The 22,901-nt window shown below is 43.1% G+C and overlaps 2 protein-coding genes across 2 annotated transcripts; both read left to right on the top strand.

The window, feature by feature from the left end:
- The first annotated feature begins 2,633 nt into the window (after nucleotides 1-2,633).
- On the top strand, nucleotides 2,634-6,945 carry ube2s (ubiquitin-conjugating enzyme E2S). Its single transcript, XM_083892285.1, has 4 exons — nucleotides 2,634-2,759; nucleotides 3,610-3,757; nucleotides 5,192-5,382; nucleotides 5,476-6,945. Exons 1-4 carry the CDS (start codon nucleotides 2,757-2,759, stop codon nucleotides 5,842-5,844), a joined length of 711 nt encoding a protein of 236 aa, XP_083748411.1. The 5' UTR covers nucleotides 2,634-2,756; the 3' UTR covers nucleotides 5,845-6,945.
- Nucleotides 6,946-17,109: 10,164 nt separating this feature from the next.
- On the top strand, nucleotides 17,110-21,602 carry shisa7a (shisa family member 7a; the record flags this gene model as incomplete). The annotated part of the gene is made up of 5 exons (XM_083895031.1): nucleotides 17,110-17,834; nucleotides 18,355-18,509; nucleotides 18,808-18,873; nucleotides 19,126-19,311; nucleotides 20,560-21,602. 5 exons carry the CDS (start codon nucleotides 17,110-17,112, stop codon nucleotides 21,600-21,602), a joined length of 2,175 nt encoding a protein of 724 aa, XP_083751157.1.
- Nucleotides 21,603-22,901: the final 1,299 nt, after the last annotated feature.

The following is a 22,901-nucleotide window of genomic DNA, read 5'->3' as shown; positions in this document are numbered from 1 at the left end:
TTGCACCTTATCCAAATTGCAGTAATACTTTTATTTTAGAAACTCTTCAATTCTTCTCACCCAATGACAAACACGCTAGTTTTAAAATATACAACAGACGTCCTCGTGTGTTGCAATCGTTTGACTCTCAACAGTTTGATAAGATACAAACTTTAACAGATAATAACATGAAAACTCAAAGTTCTCTGAACTACTTCTGAAGAAAGTACAGAAACACAGGCTTATCTGTCGATTTAACCTGGAAATGTTCCAAGGACATTGTGTAGTTGAGAAGTCACAGAAACCGCCCACAACTATAAATAAGCATGACAGTATTTATATTCTACAGCCACTTTTGTTTCTCCATCACAATTAAATGTTGTTATATAATTATAATGTGTTGTGTTGTATTTTTTACATTGATGATTCTCTTGTTTATCTTTTGTTGGTTGTGTGACAGGGTCACCTGGGGTCCGTTTCACAAAGCAGGTTTAGTGAAAACTCTGAGTCTGTTAACCCTGAAATGAGGGAAACTCTGAGTTTTCCGTTTCACAAAGGGAGGTAAGTCAAACCAGAGAAAGAGGAGTAACTCTAGCCTGTTTCACAGAGAGAGGTAACTTAAGCTCTCGGTCAGTTACCATGGTAACATGCTCTTTGAAACTAACCTGGTCGGGACCAGGTTTTTTTGGAGACTATTTTCACTACCATGTCCGTGGATGAAGGTGCAGCATTACTGCGCAGAGAATTAAATATTCGTCTGGAGATGATTATCTGACATCATATATGTTCTTACATTTCCAGACATTTTTTTTTTGAGCGGAACTGTTTCCTTGGGGTCCGGTCCCCAAATTGGGTCGCGAGATGCTTTCTGGGGGTCGCCAAATCATTTTGGAAAAATGTATATTAAAAAAAACGACTTTTTTAAAAAATATATATTGTTCCAAAATGATTTGGCGACCCCCAGAAATCATAGAAGAAAAAAAAAAAAAAAAGTTTAAAAAAAAAAAAAAATTAAAAATTAAAAAAACTTTTTTTTTAATTTGAAAAAAAAACAACAATTTTTTTTTTTTTTTTTTCCAAAATGATTTGGCGACCCCAAGAATTTGGGTCGCGAGATGACTTCTGTGGGTCCAATAGGAGATGCTTTCTGGGGGAGATGCTTTCTGGGGGTCCAAATCATAGAAAAATATATTTGAAATTTTTTTTTTTTTTTTTTTTTAAATTGATTTTTTTAAATCAAAATTAAACCGAGCGGTTTTCCAAAATGATTTGGCGACCCCCAGGGTTGCATGTGTGTGTGTGTGTTTGAGTGAATGAGTCCTGGGGAGTGTTGAAGTCTGTTCTGTGTCTACATTACAAGTTATATTAGGTGGAGACTATTTTCACAACCATGTGCTTTTGACAGTGATCCCGTGGATGAAGGTGCAGCATTACTGCGCTACTTTTCTTTTTGAGCGGTACAGTTTCACGTCACAGTTCATCATTTACATTCACAACCTAATCAGTCCTTACATTTCAACATTAACAACCGGAGTCACGCTCTCACATCACAGCAGATATTGTGTGTTGCGCTGCGGTTTAAAAAAAAAAAAAATGTACTTACAAATTTACAAATGTTTCTTTTATAGAACGTCATAGATGCAGAGCACTTGAACGTGATATAAAGAATGAGAAGTCATTTATGTGTGAAAACATCATTATGTTGGGGATAAAACAACTGTACAGTCAAACAGCCACTTCATATTTACTTTATGTAAAACATGATCAAAATGAGGTTAATCTCATGAGATTATACCGAGGTCTTATACCTGTTTGAACAATGTTTTTATGTTTCATATTAAACTGCTGCCAACTGCGCTTCTCCCCCGCGGGATTACACCTAAATTAAATAAATTAATAATCTACAACTCAAGCAGTTTCCCTCTGTAATATTATTGTGATTGTGCAAAGGACGACATTTAAACTTCCTCATCATCATCAGTGTTCTCTCCGACGTCGTCTCCCTCTCTTTTGCTGCTGTTACACTTCCTTCTAAAAACTTGCTCAAACTCACGCATTAATATTTTCCAACTCCAGTGGGTGAATAACGTCACCCTCCGCTTCCTCGTTGTCATGGTGACTCGTTGAAACGGGGCTCCATTCATGCTGTCTTTTTATACTTGTGGCGCACGCGCTTAACTCGAGGTGAAACTATACTCCGAGTTGAACAAACTAACTCAAATCAGCTGTTTTGAAACCGAAAACTCAGAGTTTCCTTTCTCAGAGTAGATCAACTCAGAGTTCAGGGTTAGACACAGAGTTTGTCGAAACTGCTTTGTGAAACAGGCCCCTGACCTCTACTTTTATTGATGACTTCATTTCCTTTAGTTGTGTCCTCCTGTTTCTTTGGAGCAGATGAATGCAGTGGAGGTGGGGGTGAGTGTTTCAAACGGGCCAATGGGTGACCGCCATCGCCGCTGCCATCGACTGCGTGTGGCTGATGGGACGTTTGACTGCGATGCAACGTCAGTACTGCGCCGTGATTGGTTAAGATTGTGAGCCTGCGCGATGTTACGAACACGCTCATTGGTCTGCCGCTGGTAGGTTTAACTGAGTGTCGTATTTTTGTTCCTGTGTCAACGGAAAGAAGGAAAAAAAAATAAAAAATAACAGCAGCTACTAGTAAGACCGGGCTAAGTTGTCATCAAAGACATCTATTTTTCAAATATTAACGGAAAAAGCCCCTCTTACCGCACACCTGCCGACCACCCACCAGCAGAGCAGAACTCATTTTAAACATGGTAAGTTGTTGGATAGCCTAGCTCTCCGCTCACGGCTACTGGGGGGGGCTAGCTTGTTAGCTTGACATTTAGCCGTCGTCAGGCGTCGAACGTTTAATTGAGGTTGTGTCTATTTTACTGGAGTCTCTGGCGTTAAATGGGAGTTATTACGTTGTTTTCTTTAATTGTGTACATTGAATGTAATGAAGATGACATAATATCTATGTAAACATCACCACAGCTTCTACATTAACGCTGCTTTATCAATGCAAGGCTAGTGTTGCTAATGCTACGTTAAAGTTATATGTGGACGTACGTTACATTTTTCCTCATTGTTCCACTAATATTAGGTGGTTATTATGATCGAGGGAAGGCTGTGTGAACTCGCATTAAACACGTTAGCATGAAATATCTGTGTGTGTACACGTACAGGGTGTTGCGACCGTGTAAGTTTGGAGCTCACATTTAACAGATTTACACTTGAATCCTGAGTCATTTGATTTCTGTCCATGTGTTTAAAAACAGCCACACTGTTGGTTTAGAGTGTGTGTATGTTTCATTGAAAACATCTGTGAATTGTCTTGTTAGCTTTGTTAGCTTTGCCTAAGTTTGATAAATGAAACCCAGATACTTGCTGAGGTTGTAGTGACTGTTTAATAAACTTTTGTACTGTCTTCAATTCACAATATACTAATGTTTTCAAGTATTTTGTCCTGGTTATATGACCGTATTCGCCTTAAGTTAGCAGGTTTAAGTAAATACATTTTCTGTTAAGCTCTAATAAACTCCCAATACATGTTCTCTCATAGTATACCTGGCTTTGTTTATGAATGTGTATAACCTGTAAATGTGTCTGCATGCTTCTCTCCAGAACTCCAATGTGGAGAATTTGCCTCCTCACGTTCTTCGCTTGGTCTACAAGGAGGTTTCTGCTCTAGCAGCCGACCCTCCTGAGGGGATAAAGATTTATCCGAGTGAGGAAGACATCACTGAACTCCACACTGCCATTGAAGGCCCAGGTAAGAATGACACAGATGGGTTCTCTGAGTCAGGGTTTGCGGTTTTTACTGAATTTCCACAAAGCACCAGTATCAATATGCACTTCAGATGAATAACTGTTAGAAAAGAGGTTTGACCTGAAATTATAGGCATATCAATAATGTTATTTGTCCCTATGCAATTTAAGGCATGTAGAGCAGTGGTACACATTTACAAGAGACAAGCAGAGGGTGGCTTTTTGTAAGAATAAAAAAGTAAAAGAATGAGAAAACTTGATGAAGGGCCTAAACTTAATTTTTAAAATTTTTGTGTCTTCTTTACTCTTATGTATGTACTGAACCTTTCTCTCTTGCATGTTGCACTGCTATGATATCATGGATGTCATTCATTTGAACTTATAATATCAACAATTCAAACGTACTGACGACTGACTTTTCAGCAATATGAGCCAAAAATAAGATTGTGTTCTTTGATTCATTTTTGAAGTAAATATTTATTATTATTATAATTATTTAATTTAGCACATTTCATTTCAATATAACCATTTCCATGAGTCTTCATTGTTTCTCAGTTGCTCGTATACAGACACCGTTTGTCAGTATCCGCATAACTAATGATCCCACCTATTTACCATTTTAGTTGGTGTTTTGCATGGTTTTATTTAGAGCTGCAACTAACGATTATTTTCGTAATTGATTAATCTGTCGATTATTTTCTCGATTAATCGATGAATCGTTTGGTCCATAAAATGTCATAAAATGTTAAAAAAAACATTGATCAGTGTTTGTCCAACCTGGAAATTACGATGTTCTTGAATGTCCCGTTTGGTCCACAAACCAAAATGATTCCGTTTTAATGATTTCTTTGTTATGTGGAGCAAAGACTAAAAAAAATTTACATTTAAGAAGCTGAAACAATCGGAAATCTTGTTTTAATCATGAAAAAAGCTACAAACGATTATCAAAATAGTTGCCGATTAATTTAGTAATCGATGAATAATCTATTCATCGATTAATCGATTAATCGTTTCAGCTCTAGTTTTATTGTAGAGAGCACTCAATTTAGCGCTAGAAATGTCATGATTGTTACATAAAAACAGATTGAGAAAACCTCCAACCCAGTCAAACAGAGCTTCTTCACTGCATTGGTCTGAATTGGTTTGTCTCAGGTTGGTATGTTTTTTTTTTGCAAACAGACAAACTCGTATTGCATTTTTCATCCCAAACACAGTATGCCTATTGCAAATAATGTATTAATTATTTTCAAGTGGCAGTATTTCACAATGTCACGACATTAGAAAAGATTTTAATAAATGAAAGGATGTTGAACTGAATGATCTGTGATTTCACTTCGATGTAATCATCTCGTTGTGTGCTCTGTGACCCTCTTCCTTGTTGTGATTTGGCGCCGAGAGAGCATGTTGTTCATAAGATGAATTTTTAATGTTTTGACAGAGGGGACACCATTTGCTGGTGGCATTTTCCGAATGCGCCTGGTGCTTGGGAAGGACTTCCCCGCGGTTCCGCCTAAGGGTTATTTCTTGACCAAGATTTTTCACCCCAACGTGGGTCACAAGGGAGAGATCTGTGTCAACGTGCTGAAGAGGGACTGGAAAGCAGAACTTGGCCTCCGACATGTCTTACTTGTAAGATGAACCACCAGTATTCACTGTTATGAATGTCAGCTTTGTTTCCTTCACCAATTTTGAGTTCCCATCTCTTCCTTTATTTCTCCACAGACGATCAAGTGTCTTCTTATCCATCCAAACCCAGAATCGGCGCTGAATGAAGAAGCTGGCCGTTTGCTGTTAGAGGACTATGCAGAATACGAGTCACGTGCTCGCCTGCTTACAGAAATCCACGCCATGGGTGGTCCAGGCGGAACCTCTGGGGCTCCTCAGGACCCTAATGATGGCCCCCAGCCAAAGAAGCATGCGGGCGACCCTACAAAGAGAGCAGGACCCAGTGCAGCAGCTGTGCCAGCAGCTCTGGGTAATGGAGCTAACGGAGCCAGCACCACCACCAGCAATAGCAACAGTAGTAGTAGCACTAATAATGTAGCAGGGAAGAAAAAAGCAGATAAAAAGCGTGCATTGAGGCGACTTTAATACCTCCACAAAATTCTCAGTATATATGTGTGCGTGTGCGTGCGGGTGTGTAAATATAAATATTGAAGTGTGCTGATGTTTTGATTCCCCCTTTTTTCTGACTCTTTGTACCACAGATCCAGACTAGACCCACTTTGTACTTCGTACCTTACGCTTTGTTTTGCCACCACTTTGTCATGTTGGCATTCTAGATTTGTTACTTATGTAAAAACATGAAATATTTGCTCCTCTTTGTAAACAAAGTCTACACTTTTCACAGCAAAAACTATGCCGTCATTTGCATTGTTTCCTTGGCCATCAATTCCTCGGATGAATGGCAGAGAATGGCCTTTGATTTCTGTCGTCTTATGAAAAAAAAAAAGCTTCTGTTGAGTCAGACTTGGGGAAAAAGCTCTTTTTAATAGTGTTTCTTGGTGAATGCTGCTGTGAGGGTACTGTGTACTGCTCAGCCAGGGTCACTGAGTCTAAACCAAGATACTAGCTTAATTGAAGTCAGTTTTTTAAATAAGGGTCAAGGAAAGTTATGGTAGATTATTATGCAAGACAAATAATTTAAAAACATTTTCAGCTGTAGTTTTTATAATTGACCTGAATGAAGTGAAAGGATACAAATCATTTGTTGCCGTTATGGAAGGCTGATGGTCACAGACTCTCAACCCCCTTTATTATTATTATTATTTTTTAATTTCTCTAAAATGGTTTCACTGTCCAGTATTTTCAAAAGTTGTTTATAATTGACATGTCCATACTCAGCTGTCTTGTGGTTTGTGTGTGAAGATCTAGATCAGTGGCTGTATGGGAACAGGGTAAACTGCCAGATGACTCTGGAGTCATCTATTCTCTGTAATATACAGTAATATGATTCAAACTACCCTGTTCCCCTACTAAGCATTACGTGATTTTTGATACCCAACTTTCCAACCAGCCATGTGGGTACCAGAGAGCACATCGGTAGCAAAACTTCCACATTTGATAGGAATTGTCTCCCTTAATATCACACTAGCAGGATTTCTCGGGCAGGTTTTCTCTCTGTTCTAAATGCATGCGGGGCCTACATTTCCCAAGGAAACACACTGAAGCGCTGTCTTAATGTGGATTGAAAAGGTGCCACTGAAACTCCTGTTATGTGTTGACCCTTTGCTGGATATTTTGTGTCCATTTTAAATTATTTAAATAAATAAAACATTGAAATATGAGGCGTGAAATGAAAAAAAAATTGTCATGTTTACTTTTCTTTCTTCTTTTAAATGGTGCTACATCGCATTCATGACTGTTAATGTGGATGTAACGTCTTTGATGGTTATATAGGCGTACAACAGCACAGCATTCAGTGTTTAGTGACGTTTAACAGCATTTCACTTTGTTTATGGTGGTCTCCTGTTCTGCAGTGATGGAATAAGCATTATGGGGCACCATGCCAGTAATTGCATCCACCCCCAGCAAAGCCGGCGAGTGAAAGTGCACCCGGTAGATTGGACCATGTAATGAAAGGGCTCCACTCTGGCCTCTGCTGCAGACCTGCAACAGCCCACCCACCTATGTAGAAATAGCAACTTACCATGCAGGTAATTATCAAGCCCCTCTTAGTCACCTGGGGTTCCACAAAAGCCTTTACACCTTACTGAAGCCCCAGTTTGGAAGTGATTTCCTTTCCTTTCCCACCTTGTGTCCACCTCGTTGATTCTTACGAGCACAGATATTTTTGCTTACTTTTGTTAGAAAAACAGTTGAAATAATCTTTGCATTTTTTGGTCTGATATCAGAAAATTAATTAAACAAGGAGCTTAGTTTCAACCTGTTTGATTTAAACCATGCAGACAAAGCAAGTATTTTGATAATTGATTTGAGATTTCTGATTTTTTTTTTGCTTCTTAAATGTGAATATACTCTTAATTTCTTTGCTCCAGATCACAAAGAAATCAGTGCAAGTCAATCATTTTGGTCTGTGGACAAAACGAGACATTCGAGAAACATCATCATTTCCAGGTTTGACGAGCACTGATCAACACTGTTTTCTACATTTTACGGACCAAACGGTTAATCATGAAAATAATTGACGGATTAATTGATTATGAAAACAATTAAAATGAGTACCAGTCCTTTAAAGAATGCAAGAAAATCTGAATAATTGTATTCTATTAAAAAAAAAAACACTCAAACTGCAGAAGTGCAAAACTTGCCACAGCTTGTACATTTTCTCTGAATAATCCTCCTAATGTGATCCAGTGCCACACATACACATCATCACAAGATGAACTCTACAGAACAAAAACTAATTGCGTTCTTGTGGCACAATAACTCAGCATTACTGTTGGAAATTGCAACCCCTGACACTAGTTGCTGTGGTTAATGATGTTGCAGTTATTTACTGTATTACTGAGCATGTGTCCAACACTGTAGATGACGTGTAGGTCAGCTCTATAAGGAGAGAGGCTGCTGCTGCTGCTGTATACACAGACAATTGGAGTGTGTTAGGAATCCTGTTTTTGTTGTATTTTCCTGGTTTTTGAAGTCCTAGCTGTGGTGAGCACCGGCGGTCTTTGTCTGCTGTTCTTATTGGCCCGTAGGCGAACAGCAGGAGATCCAGCAGGTGTCATGTGACATTCGGCAATTGACAGATACTAGTCCTTCAAAGGACGTAATGACCGTAGACGTTAGAGCAACAGGTGCGCAGTCATTCGGTCCTGTAAAAGAGGGTTTCTTGGAAGGTGGTGATAATGGTGGATGGATCGGAGCAGGAGGGGGCTTCATACACAGAGGGATATCTCGATATTGACGCAGGGTTCATCGGCTAAGCCTTTTATTCCCACCAGCTTTTTTAGTGCAGCATCTTTGTTGGACACTGCAGTCTCTGTCAGTGGGTTTCCAGGCCTTGTTGCCAAGGGCTATAGCCACATGTACTGTATCGTAGGCATCGATGTTGCCCTGCGTGGCTGCGAAACATATGTTTTGTTAAAGTTTCAACACATCGGCAGATGCATGTCCTCACAAGAAAAGGCTCATGTAAGATGTCACAGTCTCTGCTGTCAGTAAACCACCAAAAAAAGAAAACGGCAGCACATCGTTTGTTAATGTGATCACTAACACCTGCTAAAACATGTTGTCAAAATGGCTGCTGTGCAAAGGGCCCACTGGGATTCAGCCTGTGGGCGAGTCATATTTATATTTAGTCATAACAATTATATTTTTTTTCTTTTTTCGAAAATTGCATTGAAAACAAAAGGAGGTGAGCCAAAGTGGTTTTTGCAACAACAAAAAAACACGGCTGGACGAGGCAAATAAGAGGAAATGCAAATGACGGTAACATGAAATCAGACTGAAAAGCTGTGTAAACGTTAAACAGGCAAGAGTTTTTCAAATATATAAAACAGTGAGAGGAGACCGACTATTACCTGTTAAGAGACAAATAGAATTTATTCTGTTTTTAATTTGTAAAAAAGTGTGGAGCTGTTTGAGAACAGCAGTGCTATATTGCCTTTTTAAACTGTTTATAACCTATGGTGGCGTTATAAACAATATACTACTGTGATTTAGGAGTGGGTCAAAATATTGATTTGGTGATATCTCGTTGTCCTTCCTCGTTCAATACAATAATTGATAAGCCAGGGCAAATATCCATATTTTAATAAGAGGGTACATATTATGCAAAATCAACTTTTTAATAATTTAAATCCTTATATTTGGGACTCTGTCAGTCGGCAAAGTGTGAAAAAAGATGACTCACTCATGTTTTTGTGGTCCTCAAGGAGATAAAACACGCCATGTTGACTTCCGCACTCATTGGGACGTCACAATGCGCTAAATTCTTGGAATTGTTGTTTCGCGGAGCTCCGCTTTTTCCCTAGAACACGCGAGAGTGCTGGCGAGGGCAACGGTATCCAATAACTGGATATCTGTGAAAAGTTCTATTCTTGGCTCCACAGTGCAGCACAGAGTTCTACACAAAACTCCAGCCTCAGAGGATTTATCTGTCCAGTGGATACATGTTATATATGACGGCAATGTGCCTGCTAGAGCCTGCAAATGATCACTTTTCCAAATGCTAACTGCTGTTAGCTCCCAGTAGCCTCTGTGGCTGATGTCATTTCCTGTCACCTTAAGTTTCGTTTTACTTTTTTTTTTAAGGTGGACCTAAAGAGATACTACTAAACCGAGCGTTCTGAACAGGGCTGTTTTGTCAGGGTGATTGAACTGCTGTGGTGCTTCATCCTTATGGTATTTTTGACCAAAGCATGTCACAGACATGTTCATTAGGACACCAGGGAACTAGGTTCACTTGGAGAAATTGGGTATAATATCACCCCTTTAACAAATTAAGCTGCTCTAAAGTAAACAGTCCCTTTCACTCGCCGGGAGTCACTACTTCATGTCTCCTCGCGGTGGTGCTGCTCAAATGAAAGCGGGAAGCTTGGGTGGAAGTTACATGTCTGAAGAAGAGGGAGTTTTCTTTTCGTTAGACCACATGTGTCAAACTCAAGGCCCGGGGACCAGATGTGGCCCGCGAGTGATTAATTGGTCTTAAAAATCTGTGTTAAAATAGGTCTATGTTGCTTTAAGGCGTGCGTTGACCATAAACTACATTTCCCACAATGCACGGCGATTGCGTTACCCGCAAAAGTGACGGCATCTATAATGCATCATATTTGTAACTTGAATAAGTAATAAATACAGAAAGTTATTAAGCAATAATGTTATGGAGTAGTTACCTTTATTTTACATTATATTTGGTTGCATTTAGTTACATTTATTCTGTATGACAGTTACATCTGGCCCTTTTGAGGGTAACACATTATACATGTGGCCCTCAGTGAAAATGAGTTTGACACCCCTGAGTTAGACAGATATTGTGATGAATCGCCTTACGATTGTCTTGCAATATATTGATTTATCACAGAATCGTTGTATCGTGATATTATTGCCATGTATCGCGTATCGTATCCTGCGATTCCCACTCCTATTTTAACGTATACATCACACATCACATTTCCAAAATGTTGCCGCACCTGTCGTAAATTTCACAATAAATCACAAAAATACCACATTAGATTGTTACTTAACACAGATAATGCCTGTGAAATCCTGGGGGGGGGGGGGGGGAAATGTCTCGTGTAACCTGGACGAGATGAAGGTGTGAGTCTTTTTTGGATAAGCTTGATTTTCACATGGACACGATTCTAATATGATAAAAGCTGTTTATCAAATGTAAAAAGAGTGGAATGATTTCTTAACCACTGAGGGAGAATTATTGGATCAGGGTCCAAGACGCTTGGGATCCAGCATTTGATGTCATACGCAGACATGAGATGAAGGTGTGTGTGTGTGTGTGTGTGTGTGTTTAATCACCGATTTCTCTTCATGCAACATCCAGTTAAAAGTTATGGATAAACGCTTTCATTCATGTTGCTGCCGCGCATCGTGACAAGTCAATTACAGCGTGTGACGGTGGACCGAGGCCAAGAAAGAGCCACCTCCATCACTCACAGCCCCCACATCACCTCTGCCTCTCCCCCGCTCATGTCACACTCCCGCGGACCGACACTTGTCCCCCCCCCGCACGATCTCGTCCTGAAAACCCATAGAAAATTTCTGAATCGACAATGTAGGTCTGGGCTCTAATTGACAGTTTCGTTCACGCTCCAGTGTTGAAGCTTTTTTCGCCAATCCGCTTCTCTTCCACCCGTTTCCATCGCTTTCATAATTGCCACCAACATAATGACACAGTTGCTGTGGCAACGGTGTCTCTCTGTGTCTCTTTTCTCTCTCTCTCTCTCTCTCTCTCTCTCACATTCAAAGACGACACACACACACACACACACAGAGGTTTGCACAGCTATTCTTGTAAGGACACTTAATTGACTTCCATTCATTTGGACAACCTTAATCAAATCCTAATGTGAACCAACCATTTGGACCAGGTTTAGGGCTCCATGAGGACTACAGGTCCTGGTATTAATGCCAGAAAAGGGTAGAAAAGAGGAAAGAAAAATGAATATATATATATATATACACACACACGTGTGTGTCTCTCTATAGTTGTGAGGATATTCATCATATTCATCATCATTAATGTGCCTCAATTTCTCATCCCGACCCAAAACTGAAAAAGGCACGTTGAAGTTGTAAGGACCTGCTAAAATGTTTTCACAATTTCACCATGTTCTTACACTGATGGTTGTGTTCTCGCAACCTAATAAAGACACACACACACACACGCACACACACACACACACACAGTCTTAGGACAGCATAATCAGACCCTACCCACAATAACAACAATTCAAATCTTAGGTAGGTTCTATCTAGAACCAGGTTTTTGGGCCAGTGTTTATGCCAGAAAAGGTTGTAGAGAGGAAACAAAATCGAGTACACACACACACACACGCACGCACACACACGCACACACACGAGATTTCCTCCCTCTCGTTTTTCACAGCGTTGTCTCGGCTCTGTCGTTTACTTTATGAAAAGAAGACTAACAACATCCCTGACCGCCTGTGTGTGTGTGTGTGTGTGTGTGTGTGTGTGTGTGTGTGTGTGTGTGTGTGTGGGGTGTGTTTTTTTTGGTCAGTGTGTAAAGTGCAGTCCTCTGGGCTCCATTCACTTAATGAGAGAAATGAAATGGAGTTGAATAAAGATCAACGCCACCAATTGAATGGGCCTGATGATGATCATCAGCAGCAGCATCAGCATCAGCAGCAGCAGCAGCAGCAGCAGCAGCAGCAGAGGTGAGGCTCTCATCAGCACCAGTCAGTGCGAGCGACCAATCAGAGCGCTCCTCCTCCTCCTCTGGCGGACCTCAGTGAGGACAGTCGCAGTTAGGCGGTGTAACCTGTGTGGCTTGGAAACGATGCAGGGAAGCAGCTTCGCTCTGTTGTAGACGGAGAAAAGTTGTAACTCTGGGATTTTTTTTATTTTTTTTGTTTGTTGCTGAGCCTCTCACTCTCACTCTCACTCTCACTCACTCTCGGATCGCTGCCTCCTCTTTGTATAGAGACACAGCAACTTAGCGCTGCTTTGTTTTCAGTGTTGAATTTGTCATTCAGACAATTTTCCAGAACATCTTCGTGGACGCTGACCCTTGGTCTTGTTCGTGTGTTTTTTCTTTCTTCCATCCCCCAGCCTTTGCCATGATCATGGATTATCAATAACCGGATGGAGCTGATACCCCACGAGTAAAGAAGACAACAACAACAACAACATCAACATCAACAACAACAAAAAAAAACCACAGGTGTCAGATGCAGCAACAGTTCTGGATTTTTCTGCTCAGCTGCTGCTACAATAACAGGCTGCCATCTGACAAATAAGGCTGACATTACAGTGCGCAGGCTCGCTCTCTCTGTGCCGGCGCTCTCCTCCAGCATCAGACCCCAGAGCAGCGCGCGTGCAGGTAAGACACGACTGTTATTATTGTTATGCACCTTGTTGTTGTTTTTTTTTTTATATCAGCCACAGCATTACAAACACATCTGCTTTATTCATTCATTCATTCACTGTTGCGCGTGTATGGAACATTATAAAAAAATAAATAAAGCAGAGATGAGTTTTGGCAGACGCGTCAGCTGGAGCTGGAGGATGGAGGATGTCAAAGAAAAAAACATTTGGATGAAAGCTGCGCCACAGAAACATCCACACTCTGGCTTTGTGAGTGGCAGACATGTTTTTTTTTCTTCCACCACTTCGACACTTTTGATCTCGGGGAGAATGAGCGCACGTCACGAGACGTTATAGGAACATTGTGATATGAAATGCACACTGGTACACACACACACACACACACCGGCACGGATACGCACGCCCACGCACTATTAGCCCACTGATACACATATACAAGTCTTGTTCATGCTTCTTCTTCAACTGCTAGTTTTAATAAGTTAACGCAGAGGGGGGGGAGGGGGGGGGGCTTGATTGTTGAGGATCCACATCACTGATGCTGATGCAAAGTCATTGCGCAGCAAATATTTGCACTGACAGGCAACAGCGGCGCTGCTTTCACTGGGAGCGCTCTTACACGTCGACATCTGTATTCACCTACACCCCCCCCCCCCCCCACCATCAACCCTCCACCCCCGTCACTCCATAGCGCGATTTCAAGAGCGTCAAAATGGAAGAAAGGATGAATTTTCTTTTTTTTTTTTCTCCTCAAATTATTATTATTATTATTTGGTTTCTAGCAAACACCTGTTGAGATCGCTGCTGCACAGCCTCATCGTCTCCAGCAGCCGCACTGCTTCGTGCAGACGCTGTGCTACAGTCGCCTGTGATGTTTTCAGGCGTCTACACGGAAAACATTGTGTCCTCCATCCCCTCAGTGGACATGAACCTCGCATCTTCACAGCTTTTTTAAGTGTGCGCCCTTCACCCTTTATTCCCAACACCGTTCTGTGTCTGTGCTGCAGTAAGAAGAAGAGAGTGAGAGAGTTACATGAACATTTGCTGCTTGTGTGTGTGTGTGTGTGTGTGTGTGTGTGTGTTCAGTCACTTTGCTGAAAAAAGGATGTCATGAAATGCTCATATTTTTTTTGTCCTGCATTACAGCTGCATTTTGCACATGCACTGAGGTGTGGTTTGAATATTTGGTCAGAAAAAAAAAAAAAAAATCATGTAGTCATTGAAGGGAGAGAGAGGGGGATGGAGGGGAGGGTGGGGATGGAGGGGGGGAGGTGGAAGTTGAGCAGCACTGGCAGGTGGCAGTGCAAGGCGTCGGTGTCGTGTTGTCGAGCAAGAAGAAGAAGAAGAAGATGGGCAGATGTGACTTTGAAATCCGGCTTGGTTAATGGGTGTAGATTGGATTCTGCCTCCGTTCTCTTTCATTGCTGCTTTCACTCACACACACATTCTCTCTCTCTCTCTCTCTCTCTCTCTCACACACACACACACACACACACAGAGACAGAGCTGCAGTGCTATTCTGAGAGAGTTAGCTGCTTCAACCCACGCACAGAATCTGAGAAAGAGAGAGAAAGGCAGAAAGAGGAGAAGGAGGGAGCAAGAGGGATAAAGCAGAGGCAGAGAGTGACACAGGGAGGTTTACAGAATGCTTACTACAGTATAGTCACACACACACACACACACACGCACACACACACACGCACACACACACACACACACACACACACACACACACACACACACACACACACACACACACACACACACACGCACACACAGCCTTTGTACAGTTTCAGATTGTTCCCCCCTTTAAGTGTTCTAACAGCAGCTGAGGCACAATCTTGATTAGCACTCTTCTTCTCTCTGTGTGTGTGTGTGTGTGTGTGTGTGTGTGTGTGTGTGTGGCACGGACTGTATTTGCAGATCTGTTTGTGTGATGTGCCGTGTTGTATTGGTAAGTGCTGGGAGAAATGTACTTGATTCTGTGCCACCCACACACACACACACACACACACACACACACACACACACACACCGCCCTCCCACTCACGGTTGTCTCTGCATCTATACCTCTGGCTCTTCCCGCTCTCGCCACAATCTCTTTTGCTCATTTAAATCCCTACCCTGCATTTATCCCTTTGCACTCTTTCTCTCTTTCTCCATCGCTGGCTTTGCAGGAGCATGTTCCTCCTGCAGCCAAACACACACACAAACACACATAATGCAATTAATAAAAACATGATTTCGTGTGTGTGTTGCAGAGCTTTCTGGTTCTAATCATGTGTCTCGTTTGTGTTACAGTGGACACTCGACCATTGAAGACGATTCTGGAAACCAAGCTGAACATTTAGAGTCGACAACAAGAAGAAGAAGAAGAAGAAGAAGAACATTAGCTGCTTTGTGTCTCTCGTTCCCCCCCCCCCGTTCTGAACTCCCCTCAGAAGGTTAGAGGAGCATGTAACTGAACCAAGCAAAGGTTCTCGGTGATTTCAGCGTTCCGTCTCCCCCCCCCCCCCCCCCCATCTGTGCCTACATTCTTTGCTACAGATAGGAACGTTTTTGATAATTACATGTAATTATAATTTCTGTGGGAGACAGATCTGCCTCTGTCTATTATTGCCAACACCTCCAACACAATAACTTCACACATTTACATATTTCTCAACAAAAGTGATATTCTTTGAACCTTTTGAGACAAATCAAGAACAATTTCCCCCCCGTGTGTCACGCGGAGGAAAAATTGCTCTCTGCCAATTCAGCTCATGTCTGATGAACATTTGAATTCAGAAGCATTTTTAACGTCCAACGATATTTGCCTCGTTTTGCAATGTGCTTCACGGGCTGCGAGGTGTTTCCTTGGTTTTATGCTTACTCCTGATTTTCAGTTGTTACAGTCTTCTAGCACTTAAGCTGCCTCATTATCACCCCCCCTCCCCCCCTCGCCCCCCCCCCCCCCATCACAATCACAGTGACAGTACGTGCCAGGCGAGTACTGATGCACATTAATCTAACCATAGAAAAGATGGAGATGAAGTTAGTACTGTAGCCGTAGATGTGACGGGTGTCCAGAGCTAGAGATAAATCCCCGCTCTGCAGAATACTAGAACACTATTAATGGACATTTTCCATCCGTGGTGTGGTCTCTTTTTTAAATTTGACTATTTAAAATGCCAAAAAGCACCAAATATAGGAAAAGAGTGATAGATTTCCTACAGTTTACCAGAAAAAAAAGTGATTGCTCACAACTTAAATAAGTGCCAATTCTAACTGGAAAAGCCATCCAGGAACATCTGTTTACATTTGATAAAGCACCAGACATAGACTACTGTTAAAGTGCCGTGTTCAGCACAAGTTGCCATATTTTATTCAGAAAACGCAAATTTGTGCTGGGCTTTGTGCTTGTAAGAAACGTTTCCATTCAGCAGTTACACATTCTCTTATTTAGTGATATGTGTGGAACAAACATTACAGAGTAAAAAGCATGAATATCTTTCTTTTCAGTCTGTCCCTTTTACAAATCCGTGAGGCCATATTACGCAGTTCCCTATCAGCAGCAAATTAAAACAATTTTAATTCCATTATCTGCAATTAATGAAGACACAGACTCATTTTGATAGAGTGATATTGTCCCTGGCCTTCTCCGTGACTTCGTTATACAAATACTGAAAAAGAGCCAGTTTCAGATTTCATCCTCCAACAACACAACTGAATGAAAGCACCGACACGTCAACAACGTTCTGGCCACGCCGTCCTTGCCTCTCGAATACTTCGCGCGCGGTCAGTCTCAGTCGCTTCGGCTGCAGAAGCGGATACGGCGTTGTAAATGCATTGACTCGACAACAGAAAATAGATGTCTTAGTCATGTAAAAAAAAATGACGCCCACCACCAATCTCCGAGTCCTCGCCGTCTCCCTGCTCTCCCTCCTCACTGCCCCGCTCACCACTGTCGTGGAGACCTCTCCGTCCTCCCCCCCTCAGCGCACCCAGCCAACAGAGGAGCCCAAGACCAACCCCAGCCCCTCGCTCGTGCTCCTCGCCATCCAAGCCAACATCAGGCCGGCTGCTCTCCAAAGCAGAGCAAAAACTCCTGAGAAACTTCCAGAGACCTCAGAGGGCGTTCTGGAGACACCGCCAAGGCCGCTGCCCCAGGTCATGTTCCCCAAGAATGTGACTCTAGCAGAGGCCCTGGCTACTCCCTTAGGCACGCTGATAGAGGTATGGACGGACGTATGCCGGGGGTATTACGATGTAATGGGACATTTTGACAGCGCCTTCAACTGCTCAAAGGAAACCTTCATCTACTGCTGCGGAACCTGTCACTACCGGTTCTGCTGCCCGGAGCGAAGCCGCAGACTGGAGCAGGAGCGCTGCAAAAACTACGACTCTCCAGACTGGGCCAAGCCGCAGACGGACGCCATGTTTATACCAGACGAGTCAGGTCCCGACCCCGACTTTGATCCACTGAAGCAACAGAGCCACAACACCGGCTTCGTCATCGGCGGCGTGGTCGTGTTCATGGTGGCCGTCGCCGTGGGCATCAAGGTGGGCTTCAACAAGGTGCAGCAGGAAGCCAATCAAAGGGACCTGAATATGCCCAGGTGAGGCCCAGACACGTTTCTCTTTGTGAAATGAAATTAGGTTTTATTCCAGGACTCCATAAATGGCCTAGTTTCATCATTCTGGGCTCTGAATAATGTTGTTAGTCATCAGTTGGAGCATATTCGATCTTCAATGAGTAGCCGTTTGCAGAACTTGTGGTTGTTTTGATTCATTCTGGACTCTTTTTTTTAAAATCCAAACCACGTCATTCAAATGCATTATATCAATGGAAAATGTGAAATAGGAGATTAATTGTTTTCAAATGTTTTTTTCTTTTATGAAATGCTTCGAGTGAATGAGCTTGTGATGATTTTCAGCCTCAGTCCTCTCATGAATTAGATTGATCTTTTGTCTGCACGGGAACCGAGCTACAGCCAAAATGTACACTATTATAATAATAACTAATTATGAAAATGCTTATCCTGTAGCATATACTGTCGTTTGAAGACTCCGACTGGAGCCATTTATTGTCGTTTAATCTCACGGTTGCCTATTGTTTTTTATTTGTTGTATCATCAGAGCCCTGGTGGACATGCTGCGGCACCAGTCGAGCCCGGTTCAGCAGGACGAGAGGAACAACAGCGTGGCTCTGGCTGTCGGGGACGGGCAGGGGACGCTGGGGAGAGCTCAGAAAAATCTTTACGCCCCAGGACTGCCCAGCAAGGACAACAGATGTGAGCGTTAAGAGCTTTTACAGCATGAGTGAATAATAGCACAATCAGACACACTTTGTGACTGCGTCCTGTGTCTCATCACCGAGATATCTGCTTAAAAGAGCAGGAGAAATAGGAATTAGGACAGGAGTGCTTATGAAATGTGAATTTCCTCGTGTGATCACGAGTCGGTAAATGAATGCAGATTGCTATAAGAACATAATTGCCGTGATCTTTTGATGCTAAAATACCACTGAGTGTGAAACTGCCTGACATCCATTTTGTGAGCTGATTACCTTTATGTTCTTCTGATTTACAGTGGGCAATTTGCAGCACAATTTCATCCAGTCATCAGGCTCCAGTCCCAAACACACCGCAACTATCGGTAAGGCAGCTGGCGAAAATTGAGCTCCTGTGTAAATAACCTGGGATCAGCACAATGCTTCGTTTACTGAATTCGGTTTTGTTCTCGGGGCTCAAAAGAAAGAAAGAAAGAAAGACAGTGGTGATGATTATCAAAAAAATCAGTGTGTTCCAGTGAATATCAGGAGAGTTACAACGCAGCGAGCTACGTCCAAAGGAGCAAATCTCATTTAACACACAGTGGTTTTCTCCTCCTCTCCTGTGGTCTCTGTAGAACGCACCCCGCGAATGAACAATGCTCAGCTGGCAGCTGGAGGCACCCTTCTCTCCAGTAAACACAACAACACCAAATCCCAGCCTGCCTTCCACCACTCCCTGCACAACCTGGCTCAGCTGCCTCCCTCCTACGAGAGCGCCACCAAGCCGGAGCTGAACAGATACTCCTCGCTCAAACGCCTGGGTGAGTACATCTGTCCGTCACTCGTCCTGCTGTGTGGTTCCTGCGGCTGTGTCACAAGCACTTGTAAAAAAATGGACGTTGTTTTTCTGATTTGAAAAGCCCAGGAGGTAAGATGGAAGTAGCAGTTTAGCCACCAGGGGGCAACTCCACTGGTTGCAAAAAGAAGTCTGATGAGTCCTCTTCTCACATAACCAGAGGCGCAGCTTGTGAACAAGGGCAGGCAACTGCTTGGGGCCCCCGAGCCGATAGGGGGGCCCCCGACACTGCACATTTTTTACTGAAATGTGCAGTGACCAGCCGTCTCCCCGTCCCCCTTAAACAACAATGGGCGATTTGCAATGACATCTCAGTAGTAAACCTCCCTAAAGGGGCCCCACCTCACTTTAACCTGTGTGAAGTTATCGTTCTGCAAGTTGGAAAATTAAGTCTATTATTTACAGTGTAATGCATATCTTTTTTTACTCAGTTTATATATGTTTTTTTCAGTTATTTACAGTATTTTATTGTTCTATATATTTATATTGTTTTATAATGTGGGTTCTTTACAGTGTAATGTATTTTTTTTATACTAAGTTTATATAGTTTTTAAAAAGCTATTTACAGTATTTTATTGTTCTTTACATTTATATTTTCACATACTTTTTAATTTTCCATGTTATTTCATTCATTTCGGAATTTTTTTTTTTTTGAACTCATACATTTTTCGTTGGTGTCAGATTATTATTATTATGACATAATGGTGAAGAACACTGGTTGGAAGGGCCCCCTGGAAATGTTTGCTTAGGGCCCCTACAGACTCTAGAATCGCCTCTGCACATAAGTCAGTTAAAACATTTTTTTGAGGAATCAACTGTCTCAAATTCTAGTTTCAGGTCTTCTTCAGTAGAACATGATGACAGTTGTGTTTAGAGAAAAATATACACATGTAAATGTGATTGACAGCTGATGTGGTGCAATAGGGACCTGATTGCATTTGACATCAAATCTCAAGGCTTCAAAACTATGTCTATTTTTATATATAGTCTACGGTCGTGAGATATCTTCTACCAGCTTCTCCCTTCAGGGGTCTCCACAGCAGATCATCTGCCTCCATCTTGTCCTCTCCCTTCTCTGTGTTCTTCCTCTTTTCCTCTTTGTCCTTTGACCTTTGTCCAATATAATCACTATTCCTCCTCTGCATGTAGTGAGACACTTTGGATTTATGGTTATCTGCTCGTTCTGTTCACTGTGGTTCTTTTTGGCTTCCAGAAAAAGGTCTTGATGAATACTCGTCCGGTTACTGCACCACTAAGCGCCGGCCTCACACAGCCCAGCCGGCCCTCCAGTCCTCCCAGTACCACCTCCATTGGGGCGGGGACTACACCCTCAGTGGAAGAGGGACCCTCCCCAGGCACGCAGCTCATTCCTGGATCCCACCACCACCTTCCGGCATGCCCGCCTCACCTACGCCGAATCCCTATCCTTTGGATCCCCCGGAACCGCAGTACAACCCCAACTACGACACTCTCTCCAAGCCCCCGAGGAAAGTGAAGTCCACCGATCAGCTGCTCAACATGGGCGATGTCCCCGGTAACACGGGGACTCTGTCCAGGCTGTCCAAGAACCAGCAACACCAGTACTACAAAGCCATGGCTGCCTCCAACAAGAACTCCAACACACAGACCCTCACTCGCAAGGCTCAGGACAGGCAGGAGAGACAGGACAGACAGGACAGACAGGACAGACAGGAGAGACAGGAGAGACATGAACGGCAGGACAGACAGGAGAGACATGACAGGCAGGACAGACAGGAGAGACATGACAGGCAGGACAGACAGGAACGGCTGCTCATGTCACCAGACCATCTGGAGGACCGGATGGGGGTCGGCGGGATGGGCGTCGCGGATCCGTACGCCCACGCGGGAGGGAACGTCCCCACGCTGCCGCGCCAACAGAAGGCCCAGTCCCAGCAGAACGTCTGCGCCACGCCCTCCCTCGACCGGCACCACATGATCAAGATGAACTCTCACCCGACGTCCGGACGCGAGCAGGAGAGGAGCACGGCGATGACGGGGCACATGAGCGGGGGCATGGGCTGGGCGGGGGAGATGCCCGGGGCAGGGGTCGTCATGGGAACAGGAACACTGGGGGGCCACAGCGCCAGGAGGATGGCTTTCGCGGCGAAGAGGCAGAACACCATCGAGCAGCTACATTTCATACCGGGAGGTGGAGGCGGAGGCGGGGGGGGGTCAGCGGGAAGTGGAGGCAGTCAGGGTATCAGGACGGGGAGTAAAAATGAGGTGACAGTGTGAGGTGTGTGACTACAGTAGAGCTCACCTTTCTGCATTTAACTATTAGATCTACAACTGCATTAACTAAAACTAGAAGTATCAAGTATAGTAACAGTATAACGTGTTTAGGCTCTTCAAATTAGTGTTATCTTGTAATGAAATGAAACAGCATATTGACTTACTACAAATCTAGGTGGGGGGGGGGGAGTATCTGTCCCAATTATGTGATAGCCTACATCAGCCATATTTTGTAAGAGAATTTGCCATATTGCCATATACAGCGGTGCCATTAATTGCATTGAGACTGACCGAGAAGATCGAAAACAAAACCAACAGAAGTGACGTTCATAATTTTGTTTTTTTTCACCTTTTTTTCAAAAAAGTACTCAGGAGCCATATTAGATAGGGAACCAGATGATATCAAAAAAAAAAAGAGAGAGCCTGGTGGACCAGAGGAGGACCACGTGGAGCACTGCATCTGCAGACTTTCATCGAGAAACGAGCGGCGCTGCTGCTGCTCGTCCGTCGACCCCCGCTCGGGGCCCTCGCGTTAAAGATTTATTTAAACTGAAACTCACGGGTAAAGACGCGACCCCCCCGGAGGACCCGGATGAGCCTGAACGAACGTTGTGGCCGTGAGGGATCCTGGAGATTGTTAGACTCTGCTAAACTGACCTCATCCTGACACAAGGACACACAACTGCTTTTTTGTTGCTTCCTATGTACACGAGCAGACAAGGTGGTGGAGTGGGGGAGGTTGGGGGAGGGGGGGGGACTGTTTCTCACTGGGACTCAGCAGCCTGACACCAACCCAACGGCACAAGGACTCATGTGTCCCATTCAAACTGCAGATGTGCCCACATTACAAATCTGATGCCTGGGTTGCCTAGTTTTCCATGTGACCTTAGATTAAACCCCAGAGGACCACACACTCTGATCACTGTTACACTGCAGAAGTGTAACGCTGACATTAGACACATGTCTTGGGTAAGTTTTCTACAGCGTTCCCTACTATAGATCAGGACCTAACTGTAAAAACAATGGGCTATGAAATGATTTAGAGCCATCAATCACAATATTAATATATATCTATATATATATATAGATATATATATATATTAAAAACTGATATAAACACACAAGTCAAGATATAATAGAAGAGACGTGTGTGTGTGTGTGTGTTCACTTTACACAAACACAAAGGCAACCTGCTTTACTGCAGGTTGTGTGTGAAGAGCAAAGGTTTTTTTCTACAGAGCACAAATGAATTAGACCGTGACGCAGAGGTTGCACTTACACAACTGTCCTTCAAAGCCATTT

This window comes from Microchirus variegatus (genome assembly GCF_963457635.1).
Source record: "Microchirus variegatus genome assembly, chromosome: 1".
Lineage (NCBI taxonomy): Eukaryota > Metazoa > Chordata > Actinopteri > Pleuronectiformes > Soleidae > Microchirus > Microchirus variegatus.
Note: the sequence above shows the minus strand (reverse complement) of the source record. Positions and strands in the feature narration are given on the sequence as shown.

What these genes read in the sequence shown, in the direction of transcription:
- ube2s (XM_083892285.1), top strand. An exon ending in CACTGCCATTGAAGGCCCAG is followed by an intron (nt 3,758 to 5,191) that starts GTAAGAATGACA and finishes ATGTTTTGACAG; the next exon opens with AGGGGACACCATTTGCTGGT. An exon ending in GCCTCCGACATGTCTTACTT is followed by an intron (nt 5,383 to 5,475) that starts GTAAGATGAACC and finishes ATTTCTCCACAG; the next exon opens with ACGATCAAGTGTCTTCTTAT.